Source organism: Perognathus longimembris, chromosome 23, assembly GCF_023159225.1.
Source record: "Perognathus longimembris pacificus isolate PPM17 chromosome 23, ASM2315922v1, whole genome shotgun sequence".
Classification (NCBI taxonomy): Eukaryota; Metazoa; Chordata; class Mammalia; order Rodentia; family Heteromyidae; genus Perognathus; species Perognathus longimembris.
This window is the reverse complement of record NC_063183.1, coordinates 19,037,173-19,053,389: the sequence shown is the minus strand read 5'-3', so window position 1 is coordinate 19,053,389 and position 16,217 is coordinate 19,037,173. Positions and strand designations below refer to the sequence as shown.

Here is a 16,217-nt window from a genome sequence, read left to right as displayed (position 1 = left end):
TAGGTGTGAGCCACCAGCTTGTGTCTTAGTATATGGTTGTTGTTTTGTTTGTTTAGTTGGTTTGGGTTTTGAGATAGGGTATTACTATGTTGCCCAGGCTGGCCTCAAACTCCTGTCTCAGGCTCAGGCTATCAAGCATTTGGAGAGACAGGTATGCACCACTACATTTGACCAACTAGTTGTTCCTTGTCATTGTTTTAACAATAGTAGTTCATATTTATTCCTCTTCCCCCAAATAGAATTAAACTTGGAGTTGAGTAATCACATTTCTTTTTCTTTTTCCTTTTGTATATCCAGTAATGCTTCAAGTATGTGTAGTGGGAATATAGAAAGGATACATTATTTCAAGAGATTTCAACCCATGTTCCTTCCTGGTTATGCCCAAAGTTTCCAGCTTGTTTTACAAGATCAGCTGCTGCTTCTCTTCAGGATACAGAATTCCCCCCCCCCCCCCCCCCCCCCCAGAGCTGGGGCTTGGGACTCAGGGCCTGAGCACAGTCCCTAGCTTTTTTTTTTTTTTTTTTTTTTTTTTTTTTTTTGCTCAAGGCCAGCACTCTGCCTCTTGAGCCACAGCGCCACTTCTGGCCCTTTCTGTTTATGTGGTGCTGAGGAATCGAACCCATGGCTTCATGCATGCAAGGCAAACTCTCTACCACTAAGACACATTCCTAGCCCAGGATGCAGAATTTTTTTTTTTTTTTTTGCCAGTCCTGGGGCTTGAACTCATGGCCTGAGTACTGTCTCTGGCTTCTTTTTGCTCAAACCTAGCATTAGCATTTTACCACTTTCAGCCACAGCACCACCTCTGGCTTTCTCTATATATGTGGCACTGAGGAATCAAAACCAGGGCTTCATGCATGGTAGGCAAGCACCCTACCACTAAGCCATATTCCCAGCCCGGACGCAGAATTCTTACAACAGAAAATTCTGACTGGGCGCAGGCAGTTGGAAGGCAAAACAGACAGCAATAGAAGAACTGGCTGGTCCCCAGCTTTCTGTCTCTCAGCATGAAGATAGCAACAATTTACATAACTTTCTTTTAAAGAAGCAGAACTAAAGCACTGCCTCTCTCTGTATTATACCTTTAGCATTTCTCAAGCCTTTTGGTCTCAGGAACCCTTTTCACTTATCTTAAAAATTATTCAAGCAGGGTGCAGATAGCTCAACTATAATCATAGTTACCCAGGAGGCTGAAACCTGGAGGATTCACAGTCCAAAACCAGCTCCAGCTGCAAAGTCTGTGAGATTCTGTCTCCAGTTCACCAGAAAAATGCTGAGCTGGAGGTATTGCTTAAGTGGTAGAATACCAGCCATGAACAACAAGCTGAGCAAGAGCTTGAGGCACTGAGTTTAAGCCCTAGAACTTATCTGCTCCCCCCCACCCCCCACCTACCCAATTACTGTGTGTTGGTGGACTCCTGCAATTGGTAGGAAGAAACAAGAGGATCAGGAGTTTGAGGTCAGCCTGGGCCATCATGTGAGACCCTCTCTCAAAGAAACATAAAAAGTTGAGGACCTAAAAGAGATTTCCTTTATATCATTTGATAATAGTAGATTATTAATATGGTACATTATTAATAATATTAGCAATTAAAATAAGAGACTTAAATATGCATTGTTATGATAATATATAATAATTTACTGAAATAATTCACTGGACACAGTGGCTCATGCCTGTCATTCCAGCTTATCTAGAGATAGAGACCAGGAAGATCCATGTTCAAATCAACTTAATAAAAAGCTGAGAGTAGTGCTGTATGCCTGTCATACATATTGTGCTAGGCAGGCAGCATAAATATGAGGACCACAGTCAAGGCCCAATCATAAATACAAGACCTTGGGGCTGGGAATATGGCCTAGTAGCAGAGTGCTTGCCTTGTATACATGAAGCCCTGGCTTTGACTCCTCAACACCACGTATATAGAAAAAGCCAGAGGGACATTGTGGCTGGAGTGGTAGAGTGCTAGCCTTAAGCAAAAAGAAACCAGGGACAGTGCTTGGGCCCTGAGTTCAAGCCCCAGGACTGGCAAAAAAAAAAAAAAGGAAAGGAAGGAAGGAAAGAAAAAAATTAAATACAAGACTCCATTTGAAAAATAAGGCTATTAAGACTGGAGGTATGATTCAAGTGGTAGAGCACCTGCTTAGGAATAAGGTCATGAGTTTTAACTCCTAGAATGAATTATCAAATACTAATGAATCTTCTCCATATTAGTGTGTTTTCATGAAAAATTACTTTTAAAATTACTTTAATATTTAGTGAAAAGTGTGCTGTCTTTTTGGTTTTGTTTTACATTTTTTATTTTTTTTATTTTTTATTTATTTATTTTTTTGGCCAGTCCTGGGCCTTGGACTCCGGGCCTGAGCACTGTCCCTGGCTTCTTCCCGCTCAAGGCTAGCACTCTGCCACTTGAGCCACAGCGCCGCTTCTGGCCGTTTTCTGTATATGTGGTCCTGGGGAATCGAACCTAGGGCCTCGTGTATCCGAGGCAGGCACTCTTGCCACTAGGCTATATCCCCAGCCCCTGTTTTACATTTTTTCAAGTTCTATAATGTTTAACTAAATATGTTCTCTTTCCTTGTTCCCCCACCCTTTATTGCTTTCAGTGAGATTCCTTCCTTGCTTCCTTCCTTCCTTCCTTCCTTCCTTCCTTCCTTCCTTCCTTTTTTTTTTTTTTTTTTTTTTTGTCAGTTGTGGGGCTTGAACTCTGGGCCTGGACACTGTCCCTAAGCTCTTTAGCTTAAGGCTAACGCTCTGCTACTTGAGCCACAGCACCACTTCTCGTTTTCTGGTAGTTAATTGGAGACACGCGACTCACAGACTTCCTGCTAGGGCTGGCTTTGAACTAGATCCTCAGATCTCAGCCTCCTGAATAAGCTAGGGTTATAGACATGAGCCACTGGTGCCCAGCTTCAGTGAGATTTCTTATGCAATCTTCACACATTCACAATGCATTTCAATATTGTTAGTGTAATTTAGTATTATTTTTACTTTCCCTTCATCCCCCAAATCCTATTTACAATCAACTTCTTTGGTTGGTTAGGGGCTGGGAATATGGCCTAGTGGTAAAGTGCTTGCCTCACATACATTAAGCCCTGGGTTCAATTCCTCAGCACCACATATATAGATAAAGCCAGAAGTGGAGCTGTGGCTCAAGTGGTAGAGTGCTAGCTTTGAGCAAAACAAAGCCAGCGACAGTGCTCAAGCTCTGAGTCCAAGCCCCAGGACTGACAAAAAACAAAACAACTTTAGTTGGGGAGGCAGAGAGCGTGAGAGAGCACATATATGTGTGCATACATGGTTTTTTTTTGGGGGGTGTGGGGGAGAGTGGCAGTCCTGGGCCTTGAACTCAAGGCCTGGGTGCTGTCCCTGAGCTGCTTTTTGCTCAAAGCTAGATACAGCTCTACTGCTTGAGCTACAGCACCACTTCCGGCTTTTTCTGAGTGATTTATTGTAGGTAAGAGTCTCATTGACTTTCCTGTCTGGGATAGCTTTGAACTGCAATCCTCAGATCTCAGCCTCCTGAGTAGCTAGGATTATAGGTATGAGCCAACACTGTCCAGAAATACTGAGGCTTTAACAGGATCTTTCTAGGTCCTATGTTGAAAAGAGGTCAGAAAGGAATAAGGATCAAAGCACCTTAAGGAGCAATTAGACAGGTTGGGAGTTAGAGCCATCAAGATTTGATGACTGGGGCTGGGAATATGGCCTAGTGGCAAGAGTGCCTGCCTCATATACATGAAGCCCTGGGTTCAATTCCCCAGCACCATGTATTACAATAAACAGCCAGAGGTGGCGGCTCAAGTGGCAGAGTGCTAGCCTTGAGCAAAAAGAAGCCAGGGACAGTGCTCAGGCCCTGAGTCCAAGCCCCAGGACTGCCCCCCCCCCCAAAAAAAGTGCTTGATGACTGGGGCTGGGAATATGGCCTAGTGGTAAAGTGCTCGCCTTGTATACATGAAGCCCTGGGTTTGATTCCTCAGCACCACATATATATAGAAAAAGCCAGAAGTAGCACTGTGACTCAGTGGTAGAGCACTAGCCTTGAGCAAAAAGAAACCAGGGACAGTGCTCAGGCCCCAAGTCCAAGCCCCAGGACTGATGATGACTGTTAGATGTAGGATATGATAGTATGGGAGGAGTCATATAAAACTCCAAGATTCCTGAACAACTGGAAGGATGGAAATGTCATTACTTGAAATAAGGGAAATTTCAGAGTTGTTGTTGTTGTTGTGAGACTGAAAGGGAAGATAGCTCTTAGGAGCTCAGTTTAAGTCATGTGAAGTTTAAGATCTCTGTTTCAGCACCAGATGAAAATGTCATGTTTGCAATTGAATATTTAAGTCTAGAGCTTGAAGCAAAGATTGAGCCTGAAAATGGAAGCTTGAGTCATTAGCTGAACATGAAATAACAGCAGAAAACACTGAGGAGTAACGAAGACAGGAAAACAGGACAGAATTGTGTCCTTAAAGCCAAGTGAAGCAAGTATTCCAAAGAGATTAGCTCAGAAGGAATGCACAAAATTCCAGAGAAAGTGGGTGCTTTCAGAAAGTAAAACTGAGGTAAAATTTAGTCTTCTGACTAGTGGCTTGGATCAGTCTTGACTACACAAATGTGCTGGCATTGTGAACCATACACTGGAGCAAAGGAGGACTGGTTTGGCATTGGGATTTCTCCTGATACTTGGGAGTATCGAACTACTGCCCCATAAAGTCCTCTTTATCCTGTCTCAAAATTGATCACTTTTAAGAAGAGAGAAGAGCCAACTATAATGGTTCATGCCTGTAATCCTGGCACTTGGGTGGCTGAGCTGGAAGGAATGAGAATTTAAGGCCAAGTTTGGGCTAACACTGACCCTTTCAGTTGTAGAGCACTTGCCTAATATGTGACAGTGACTTCAATTCCCAGCACCACAAAAGAAAAGGAGGTGGGGAGAGGTAGTACTTCAACAATAAGCCTTGATAATGATCAATGACATTTTGTCTAGGATCTTGGTAAAGATAATCACCACCTAGAGAAGCACTATTTATTACTATTACAGTATTTTAAGCAGTATTGTTATCTCCAAACATACCAAGGCTTTCCTTATTACAAATACTATAAGAAAAAAGCTTTCCACAGAGAGGACCTATTTTTCTTCAGCTGACTTCAGCTGACTTAATGCCCTAAAGCTAGCCTCTAACAGGCCTGTTAAGTGTTATTTTTCTACTTTCCCTTCCTGTCCTGTTATTCTCCTAGCTGTCTCATTTCAGAACCTTGTTGGAGGAGTGTTACACTTCAACAAAATGTGTTTCCTCTGACATTTAAACATGCCTTCATTTTGTCTTTCCATATTAGAATTATTCCTCTTCCTCTCTTCCATTTCCAGCACTCTGACTTGATTTCACTTTAGTTCATTCATTGTTGCTCAAGTTTACAGATTATGCCAGAGGAAGAAGCCACATTCATAAACACGTGTGCCTGCCTGCCTGTTTCAAGAGTAGCAGTAACATTCATCTTCTAATTGTGTGCCAGCCTTCCATATACAGCTGTGCCCATCCACCCTTATAAATGATGTGCCTATCTCTGAGTCTTACTTTGTCTAGAATAAATGGCTACTGTCCCTGTTTAATTTGGTTGTTAGTAAGCAGAGCAGCCCATCATGAGGAGGGATGGGGGAAGATCCAGTTAAATTCACTTTGCTAATAGCCAGAGAAAATTTAGTTTAATTACTTTCTTAGGAGATATATCATTTCCTTACGGGGCCAGGGCCTTAAAAGAAGTGTGTGTGTGTGTGTGTATGTGTGTGTGTGTACACGTATGTATGTACGTACCAATACTGGGTCTTGAACTCAGGAACTGGATGTTATCTCTTAGTTTTTTTCTCTTAAAGTGGTGCTCTACCACTTAAGCCACAAGCTGCTCTTCTTTCTTTTTGCTGGTTAATTGGGGGATAAGAGTCTCATGGACTTTCCTGCCCCAGCTACAATTCTCAGATCTTAGCCTGAGTAGCTAGGATTATAGGTGTGAACCACCACCACTAGCCTAAGGTCAAGAATCAATAGAATCCATTAGAAGTAGTGGCATATCTCAAGAGTCTGAAATATCTAACCACTATTACACCTCTATTTATCCTTAGAAGGGATAATCAATTATCTTTTCTGGATTTTCATTTCATTTTCAAAGTAGTTGTTTGTTTGGGTTTGAGGATGGGTGTTTTGTTTTGTTTTGGTGGTGTTCTGGGAGCTTGAACTCAGGGCCCTGGGTTCAATTCCTCAATGCCACATAAACAGTAAAAAGCCAGAAGTGGTGTTAGCCTTGACCAGATAAAAACTCAGGGACAATGCCCAGGCCTTGTTCTACCTCCAATTTTCTGATGGTTAACTGGAGATAAAGAATATCATGGACTTTCCTGCCCAGGCTGGCTTCGAGCCTCAGTCCTCAGATCTCAGCCTCCTAAGGAGCTAGGATTACAGGTGTGAGCCATCAGCACACTGCTCAAAGTAGTTTTTCCAAGACCCTGGGGATAGTGGGTGCTAATGGCTAACACCCATTATCCTAGAGAAGAGTCTCACAACTTTTCTGCCCCAGTTTGCTTCGAACCTCAATCCCCAGATCTCATCCTCCTGAATCACTAGGATTAGAGCCATGAGCCACCAGTTCCCAGCTATGAGACCCCTTTGTACAGTGGCTATACATTTATAACATGTTTTAAAAGAGGGAAATATGTGGGAAATCCACACAATTTTTAATAAGGTTTTATTATTAATGTGTTGTTCAGAGGGGCTACCATTTAGTACATTTCTTTTTTGGACAATATCACCTTCCTTTGCCTCCCCCCAATCCCTGCCTGCAAATTACATAGTTCATTTTCTACATAGTGCATGCTGAATAACATGATTGCATTTGTTCACCCTTCCCCCTCCCTTTCTGTGCCCCCCCCACTTTGCCACCCTAAAAAACAAAAAGGCAGAAACTTTGAATACCAATAACAACAATGACAGAATCATGTTTCATTTCCTAGGATTCATTTTGTGTTTTTTTGTTGTTGTTGTTTTTTGTTTTGTTTTGTTTTGTTTTTGACAGTCCTGGGCCTTGGACTCAGGGCCTGAGCACTGTCCCTGGCTTCTCTTTGCTCAAGGCTAGCACTCTACCACTTGAGTCACAGCGCCACTTCTGGCCATTTTCTGTATATGTGGTGCTGGGGAATCGAACCCAGGGCTTCAAGTGTACGAGGCAAGCGCTCTTGCCACTAGGCCATATCCCCAGCCCCCTAGGATTCATTTTGATAAATAATAATTTAAATACTAAGAGGAATTGTTTCTTTGGGTTCTTCCCCTAAGTCTGTCCTTCTTTAGTCTGTATAAGAGTCCTGTATAGGGGCTGGGGATATGGCCTAGTGGCAAGAGTGCCTGCCTCATATACATGAGGCCCTGGGTTCAATTCCCCAGCACCACATATATAGAAAATGGCCAGAAGGGGCGCTGTGGCTCAAGTGGCAGAGTGCTAGCCTTGAGCAAAAAGAAGCCAGGGACAGTGCTCAGGTCCTGAGTCCCCAAGCCCCAGGACTGGCCAAAAAAAAAAAAAAAAAGAGTCCTGTATAAGTGGTTATATCCAGTTATATTTTAGATGTAGCTGCCGCATATCCAAGCTCTGTGTGTGTGTGTGTGTGTGCGTGCGTGTGCATGTGTGACTAATGCCCAGCTTTAGGCAATTAAAAATTGGACAGCACATTTCTACATAGCCTTAAGATCAAAAAAGATATTGCCAAGGAAACTAGCATTTTTTTTTACCTCCTTTATAAAAATGAAAACTTATCAAACTCGTGGGATGTACCTAACATAGGCTGTAAGACTTTAAAATGCGGGGCTGGGAATATAGCCTAGTGGTAAATAAAGTGTTCGTCTTGTATACATGAAGCCCTGGGTCCGATTCCTCAGTACCACATACATAGAAAAAGCTGGAAGTGACGCTGTGGCTCAAGTGGTAGAGTGCTAGCCTTGAGCAAAAAGAAGCCAGGGACAGTGCTCAGGCCCTGAGTTCAAGCCCCAGGACTGGCAAAACAAAGCAAAACAAAAAGACTTTAAATGCTCATACTATGGTTTCTAGGTACAGCGCAACAGTAGAGTATATGCTTTTCACTCAGCAGAACCTGGCTTCAGTCCTCAGCACTAAAGCACTGAGATGTTTTTCTGCAAAGGAGTAAACAGAAGCTAGACATGGTGTCCCACACCTGTAATTTCTAGCACATGGAAGGTTTGCCTGCACTACACAATCAGACCCTGTCTTAATAAAAATAAAACAAAGGGGATTGGGTACTGTCAGCTAACACCTGTAATCCTAGCTACTCAGGAGGCTGAGATCTGAGGATTGCAGTTGGGAGTCAGCACAGGCAGAAGGTCCATGAGACTCTTATCTTCAATTTAGCAGTAAAAAGCCAGAAGCAGAGCTGTGATTCAAGTGGTGGAGTGCTAGCCTTGAGCAAAAAAGCTAAGGGACAGTATCCATACCCTGAGTTCAAGCCCCAGAGCAGGCACAAAGAAATAAAAATAAAATAATAATGATAATTAAAAAAAACAAAGAGGGGTGGCAAACAATAAAAAATTTAAGCTATGCAATTCATGTATTATTCTTGGTTGTATCCTCACTGAAAGTAGTCATGAACAAATCTGATTGTTTCACATGAGTAGTAATATTTGATTATATAATTGAAATTTCAAAAAATGTTATTCTCCTTTTCACTTTTTTATAACATTGCAAAAATGTTAAGCCAGGTAACCAATGGCTTATACCTGTAATTCTAGCTACTCAGGAAGCTGAAATCAGAGGATTGCAGTTCAGAGCCAGCCTGGGCAGGAAAATCTGTGAGACTCATCTCTCTCTTTTTTTTTTTTGCCAGTCTTTAAAAATAACTAAGAGAGTTGGGTACCAGTGGCTTATGCCTATAATTGTAGCTGCTCAGGAGGCCTCTTGAGATCTAGGGGTCATGGTTCAAAGCTAGCCCACTGAAGGAAGTCCATGAGATTCTTATCTCCAGTTAACCAGAATAAAGCCAGAAGTGGAGCTGTGGCTCTCATCAAGGCTAGCCTTGGGAAAAAGCTCAGGGACAGCTCCCAAGCTCTGAGTTCAAGCCCTGGTACTGAACACAAAAAGACATGAAAGGGAAGGAAGGAAAGAATGAATGAACAACTGTGTCCTGACCAGATTGTGAAGTCTTCGAACCTCCTGCCTTGCTAAGGTTCTTAGGTAGCACTGTAGTCGGTTTCCATGAAACACTTCTGATGCAGTCATATCTTTTCTGCTGGCACCTCCAGAGCTCCTGGCTCCTAACAGAAGTCAGAGTGCTTAGATGAAGAATAATCTTCTCAGAAGCCAACAAGATTTGTCTCATATCTGTGTTCCCTTCTTTTCCAGGAATGTTGGTGGTCAACGTGACGTGGAGAAATAAGACGTATGTAGGCACACTTCTTGACTGCACACGGCATGATTGGGCGCCCCCAAGGTGAGCACTTAGAGCTCTCTGCTTATATAGTAGTCAGTCTACTACTCTTACCAGTTGCTTCTTATGCCTTTCTACTGCTACAGGTGCATGCACATCCACCTTTTACAAACATAGTGTAGAGACAAGAGAAGGCACTATATTCATCTGGCATTTTAAAAAAAATCTCATTGAATTCTGTATTTAAATGTTTCCTGGGAGGATTAAAGAATGAGAAGAAATCCTTTCTAAGCCCATGTCTAACTTTTGCCTGTAGTCGCCACAAGACTAAAGCCATCAAATCTTACCTATGTATGAACAAGCTGGGGAGGTGACTCAAGCCTTGCAAATGTGAAGCCCTGGGTCTAGACCCCACAACCGCCCAAAAAGAGACCCTTAGGAGTGAACAAATATTTATTGATGATGTTTTTTGTTTATATGTCTATATGTTGGTCCTGGGGCCTGCATTCAGGGCCTGGGCACTGTCCCTGATCTTTTTTGTTCAAGGCTAGCATTCTACCACTTGAACAACAGCTTCTTCCAACTTTTTGGTGGTTATTTGGAGATGAGCATTTTGACAGACTTTCCTGCCTGGCTTGGCTTTGAACCTCAATCCTTAGATCTTGCCTAGCTTGTACAAGGCCCTGGGTTAGATCCCCTGATTACTGTTGACTATGTTTAAGACTATTTAGGGAACTGTTAAATGGATGGGTAGATATTTTGTTCTTCCTGTTGTATCTGGGCGCTGATGGATCATGCCTGCAAATCCTAGCTACTCAGGAGGCTGAGATCTGAGGATCGTCGTTTAAAGCCAGCCCAGGCAAGAAAGTCTTTGAGAGACTGATCTCCAATTAACCACCAGAAAACTGGAAGTAGTGCTGTAGCTCAAAGTGGTAGAGGGCTAGCCTTGAGCTGAAGAGCTCAGGGACAGTGCCCAGGCCCAGAGTTCAAGCCCTACAATACACGCACGCGCGCGCGCACACACACACACATCCCCACCCCCCCACCCCCCACCCCCGTAGTGGAGCTTTGGCTCAAGTGTTAGAGGGGTAGCCTTGAGCACAAAAGCTCAGGGACAGCATCCAGGCCCAGAGTTCAAGCCCTAGCACCAGGGGAGAAAAAAGGGGAAGACAGAAGGAAGATAAAATGGGGGGAAGGATGGGAAAGAAAGAGAGGGGGAGGGATGGAATTAAATGCAGGCTAGGTGCATTATTTCACACCTGTAATTCCAGCTATTCAGGAAGTGGAGATCTGGAAGATTGTGGTTCGTGGACAGCTCTGGCAAAAAGTTAGTGGGAGCACCATCTCCACAAATAAACCAGACATGGTGGTTCACATCTGGAATCTCAGCTACTCAGGAGGTATAGGTAGAAGATATAGTCCAAGGCCAGCCCAGACAAAAACCCTTATATCCAAATAATAACGAAAGCAAAAAGGTATCACTCAGCTGGTTTAAAGATGCTTTCTCTTAATATTCTGTTGTGTTTGTCCTTTGCCAAGGTTCTGTGACTCCCCCACCAGTGACTTAGAAATGCGCAATGGGCGAGGAAGAGGCAAACGTATGCGTCCCAACAGTAACACACCTGTCAACGAGGCCACCACAGCCACCGACAGCAAAGGGACCAGCAGCAGCAGCAAAACCCGAGCAGGCGCCAATAGCAAGGGCCGTCGGGGCAGCCAAAACTCTTCAGAGCATCGCCCACCCGCCAGCAACACCTCTGAAGACGTCAAGGCCAGCCCTTCCTCAGCTAATAAGCGGAAGAATAAACCCCTTTCTGACATGGAGCTGAATTCCAGCTCAGAGGACTCCAAAGGGAGCAAGCGTGTCCGCACAAATTCCATGGGCTCGGCCACTGGCCCCCTCCCTGGGGCCAAGGTGGAACCCACTGTTCTGGACAGAAATTGTCCATCCCCAGTCCTGATCGACTGCCCCCACCCAAACTGCAACAAGAAGTACAAGCACATCAATGGACTGAAGTACCACCAAGCTCACGCTCATACAGATGATGACAGCAAGCCGGAAGCCGACGGCGACAGCGAGTACGGAGAGGAGCCCGGCCTCCACGCAGACCTTGGCAGCTGCAATGGTGCCTCTGTCTCCCAGAAAGGATCCTTGTCCCCTGCCCGCTCAGCTACCCCCAAAGTTCGGCTCATAGAGCCTCATAGCCCTTCCCCTTCCAGCAAATTCAGCACAAAAGGCCTCTGTAAGAAAAAGTTGAGCGGGGAGGGAGACACAGACCTGGGCGCCTTGTCTAATGATGGCTCTGACGATGGCCCCTCTGTAATGGACGAAACAAGCAATGATGCCTTTGAGTCTTTGGAAAGGAAGTGTCTGGACAAAGAAAAATGTAAAAAGCCCTCTAGTTTGAAACCTGAAAAGATTCCTTCCAAGAGCTTAAAGTCAGCCCGGCCCATTGCCCCTGCCATCCCGCCCCAGCAAATTTACACCTTCCAGACGGCCACCTTCACAGCAGCCAGCCCGGGGGCCTCCTCCGGCTTGACCACCACCGTGGTCCAGGCCATGCCCAACAGTCCCCAGCTGAAGCCCATTCAGCCCAAGCCCACGGTCATGGGGGAGCCTTTCACCGTCAACCCTGCCCTGACGCCCGCCAAGGACAAGAAAAAGAAAGACAAAAAAAAGAAGGAGTCCTCGAAAGAACTTGAAAGCCCACTGACCCCTGGGAAGGTGTGTCGAGCAGAAGAAGGCAAAAGCCCCTACAGGGAGCCATCGGGAGATGGGATTAAAATGGAGGGGCTCCTAAATGGCTCCTCAGACCCCCACCAGAGCCGCCTGGCCAGCATCAAAGCTGAGGCGGACAAGATCTACAGCTTCACGGACAATGCCCCCAGCCCTTCAATTGGAGGCAGCAGTCGCCTTGATAGTGGGACCCCGACCCAGCCCCTGACACCCTTACATGTGGTGACCCAGAATGGAGCCGAAGCCAGCTCGGTGAAAACCAACAGCCCTGCCTACTCTGACATCTCTGATGCTGGGGAGGACGGGGAGGGCAAGATGGACAATGTCAAATCCAAGGACCCTGAACAGCTGGTTAAGGAAGGGGCTAAGAAAACACTTTTTCCCCCTCAGCCACAGAGCAAAGACTCTCCATATTACCAAGGCTTCGAGAGTTACTACTCTCCAAGTTATGCACAATCCAGCCCTGGGGCTCTGAACTCTGGAAGCCAGGCAGGAGTAGAGAGCCAGGCCCTAAAGACAAAAAAGGATGAGGAGCCTGAAAGCATAGAGGGGAAAGTGAAGAGCGATGCCTGCGAGGACAAAAAATCGGAGCTGAGCAGCTCCAGTCAGCAGCCATCTGTCATCCAGCAGCGCCCCAACATGTACATGCAGTCCCTGTACTATAACCAGTACGCCTATGTGCCCCCATACGGCTACAGCGATCAGAGCTACCACACCCACCTCCTGAGCACTAGCACCGCCTACCGGCAGCAGTATGAGGAGCAGCAGAAACGCCAGAACCTGGAGCAGCAGCAGCAGCAGCCGCGGGGACTGGACAAGAAGGCCGACTTGGGCCTGAAGGAGCGAGAGGCAGCACTCAAGGAGGAGTGGAAGCAAAAGCCGTCCATCCCACCAACCCTCACCAAGGCCCCCAGCCTTACAGACCTGGTGAAGTCAGGACCCAGCAAGGCCAAAGAGCCAGGGGCTGACCCTGCTAAGTCAGTCATCATTCCCAAGTTAGATGACTCTTCTAAACTCCCCAGCCAGGCCCCGGAAGGTCTTAAAGTGAAGCTCAGTGAAACAAGCCACCTAAGCAAGGAGTCCTCCGAAGCTAAGACAGGCACTGAGTGCGGTCGGCAGGCGGAGGTGGATCCAATACTCTGGTACCGACAGGTAACTGTTTGCTGTGTACAGGAGGATGTGGAAATGCTGTCTGATAAACTGTCTCCCCCACAAATCAAGGCTGTAGGAGTTTCAAGGAATTAACATTAACAGGACAGTTTTTAAAAAAATAATTTTAGGAATTCTTTACCCTCGTGAACTTATTTTAAAACACCTTCAGCCAGGCATGGAGTGTAATTCTAGCTCCTTAAAAGGAGCGATCTAGAGGGAACACCAGAAAAGTCCATGAGATCCCATCTCCAAAATAACCAGTAAAAAGCTGGGCTGGAGGTGGGCTAAAGCGGTATAGCACCAGCCACATGAGCAAACACAAAACCCTGAGTTCAGTACCAGAACAAAAAGGAAAACAGAAAAAAAAAAAAAGTTACTTCTGTTAAAGCTATTTTTCTAGCGGGGTGCTGGTGGCTCACACCTGTAATCCTAGCTATTCAGGAGGCTGAGATCTAAGGTTATCACAATTCTAAGCCAGCTAGGGCAGGAAAATCCTGGCAGGAAAAGCCAGAAGTGGAGCTATGACTTGAGTGGTAGATTGCTAGTTTTGAGGGGTAGGGAAAACCTAGGGACAGCACCCAGTCCCTTTTCAAGCCCCAGGATTGGCACCACATTTTTTAAGTTACTGACAAGAAAGGCTCAGATTAGCCAGGCACTAGTAACTTCTACCTGTAATCCTAGCTACTTAAGAGGATGAGATCTGAGGATTGAAGTTTGAAGCCAACCGGGATAAGAAAGTCCACGAGATTCTTACCTTCAGTTAACCACCAAAATGCCCAAAGTGGAGATATGGCTCACAGGAGAACACTAACCTTATGTTTAAAAAGGGGGGGGGGGAGGGGGAAGCTCAGAGACAATGTCCAGGCCCTGAGTTCAAGTCCCGGGACCAACACACAAAGGAAAAACAAACAACAACAGAAAAAAAGGCCCAGATAAATTTGTTTAATTTGCCTAAGGTTTGTTGAAACTTCACTAGCAGAGCCATCCAGAACCCCGGCATCTTGATTTCAAGCCCATTGTTCCATTCTCTGATTGGTCCTGTGGAATGAATTAGTGGCCCTTGCTCAGTTCTTTAAAGTGGGTCAAAGTACACTATTCAGTTACTGAGTTCCTTTGAAAGGATTTTATAGGTATTGTGAGACCCTACAGAAGGTCTTGGGATTGTGAAGTCCTCCCTCATTTGATGCCACAGCCACGGCCCTCCTGTGAGCCAGGCAGCAATGGCCGCCTCCACCCCTCCGCTTGCCCAGCAGGGAAGCCGCTGGAACTTTTTGGCAGGAGGCGGCTCTTTCAGTCCAGCAGGCGTTGCCCCAGAACGCTTGTTCTCACCTAGTGAATATCCATGGTGGATTTTTTTTGGGGGGTGGGGGGTCTGTTGTGCTCTCTGAGCTTTTGTGCTCTAGGTGGGCACTCTATAACTGAGCCACAGCGCCACTTCCAGTTTTCTGATGGTTAATTGGAGAAAAGTCTCAGGGACTTTCCTGTCCAGGCTGGCTTTGAACCATGATCCTCAGGTCTCAGCCTTTTGTGTAGCTAGGATTTCAGGCTTGAGCTGCTGGCACCTGGCCATTTTTTTCTCTCTTTGCATCTTGTTTGCTTAGGTGTATGGGGTGGGTGCTTCTTAAGCAAAAGAGAGCGGAATTAGATCGTAAACAAGGGTCAGTAGGAGCCAAGACCCTGCTCCACCCCCAGGTATCTAGTAATTGTTCTTGTTTTACAAGTCCAAGGTTCCAGTGTATCTATCTCTGTCACTTGTGTACAATACGCAGCATTCATTCTGTGATTGTTGTAGGAGACAGAGCCCCGGATGTGGACATACGTTTATCCTGCCAAGTACTCAGACATCAAGTCAGAGGATGAGCGGTGGAAAGAGGAGCGGGACCGCAAATTGAAGGAGGAGAGAAGTCGGAGTAAGGACTCTATCCCCAAGGAAGATGGGAAAGAAAGCACAAGTAGTGACTGCAAGCTGCCCACATCTGAGGAGTCCCGCCTTGGGAGCAAGGAGCCCCGACCGAGTGTCCATGTGCCTGTGTCCTCCCCCCTCACCCAGCACCAGTCCTACATCCCCTACATGCACGGCTACTCCTACAGCCAGTCCTACGACCCCAACCATCCCAGCTACCGAGGCATGCCTGCTGTGATGATGCAGAACTACCCAGGTACGGATGGACTTGAGAGCCGGAGGAGCTCTGCTGCTCAGTGGGGCTGGCTTGGATGATAGCCCTTCTTTGAATACATAACATATCTAACCCATAGCTCCCTCCCACCCCGCCTTTGGGGCTTGAACTCAGGGCCTGGGTGCTTTACCGGAGCTTATTTGCTCAAGGATAATGCTTTATCACTTGAGCCACAAAGCTATTTCCAGTTTTCAGGTGGTTAATTGAAGATAAAAGTCTCAAGGACTTTTCCTGCCAGGTCTGGCTTTGAACCACAGTCCTCAGATCTCAGCCTCTTAAGTAGCTAGGACTGCAGGTGTGAACCACTATGTCTAGCTTCCCATAGCCTTTTAAATGACCTCTAACTACATTTTGAGGGACTTTCTCTCCTCCCTGTTCCAGTTAGGGTTGATTCTCCTTGATAACAAAAGATTAAAAAAAATAAAACACAAAAACTCCCAGATTGGAGGCATGTTCAGTTGGTAGAGTGCTAGCCAAAGCATCAAGTACTGAGTTGGAATCCTGGTCTTGCACCTTAAAACAACAAAACTTCTCTTCCTACAATGCCATCTCTGGATTTTATGTTTTACTTTTCAACTTATACTCTAATTTTGTAGGGTAAGGAATACAAAAGTAGTGGGGAAGTGGGGCTGGGAATATGGCCTAGTGGCAAGAGTGCTTGCCTCATATACATGAAGCCCTGGGTTTGATTCCTCAGCACCACATATATAGAAAAGGCCAGAGGTGGCGCTGTGGCTC

At 45.7% G+C, this 16,217-nt stretch overlaps 1 protein-coding gene across 3 annotated transcripts in view; it reads left to right on the top strand.

Annotated features, from left to right (window-relative positions):
• The window catches only part of Znf609 (zinc finger protein 609), a 131,835-nt gene that overhangs the window by 109,691 nt on the left and 5,927 nt on the right, over positions 1 to 16,217 (top strand). For all 3 annotated transcript variants that reach the window (XM_048332836.1, XM_048332833.1, XM_048332834.1), the window contains 3 exons: positions 9,389 to 9,476; positions 10,953 to 13,302; positions 15,095 to 15,461. In XM_048332836.1, the coding sequence (XP_048188793.1) occupies positions 9,389 to 9,476; positions 10,953 to 13,302; positions 15,095 to 15,461 (2,805 nt within the window). The remainder of the gene's footprint in view (positions 1 to 9,388; positions 9,477 to 10,952; positions 13,303 to 15,094; positions 15,462 to 16,217) is intronic.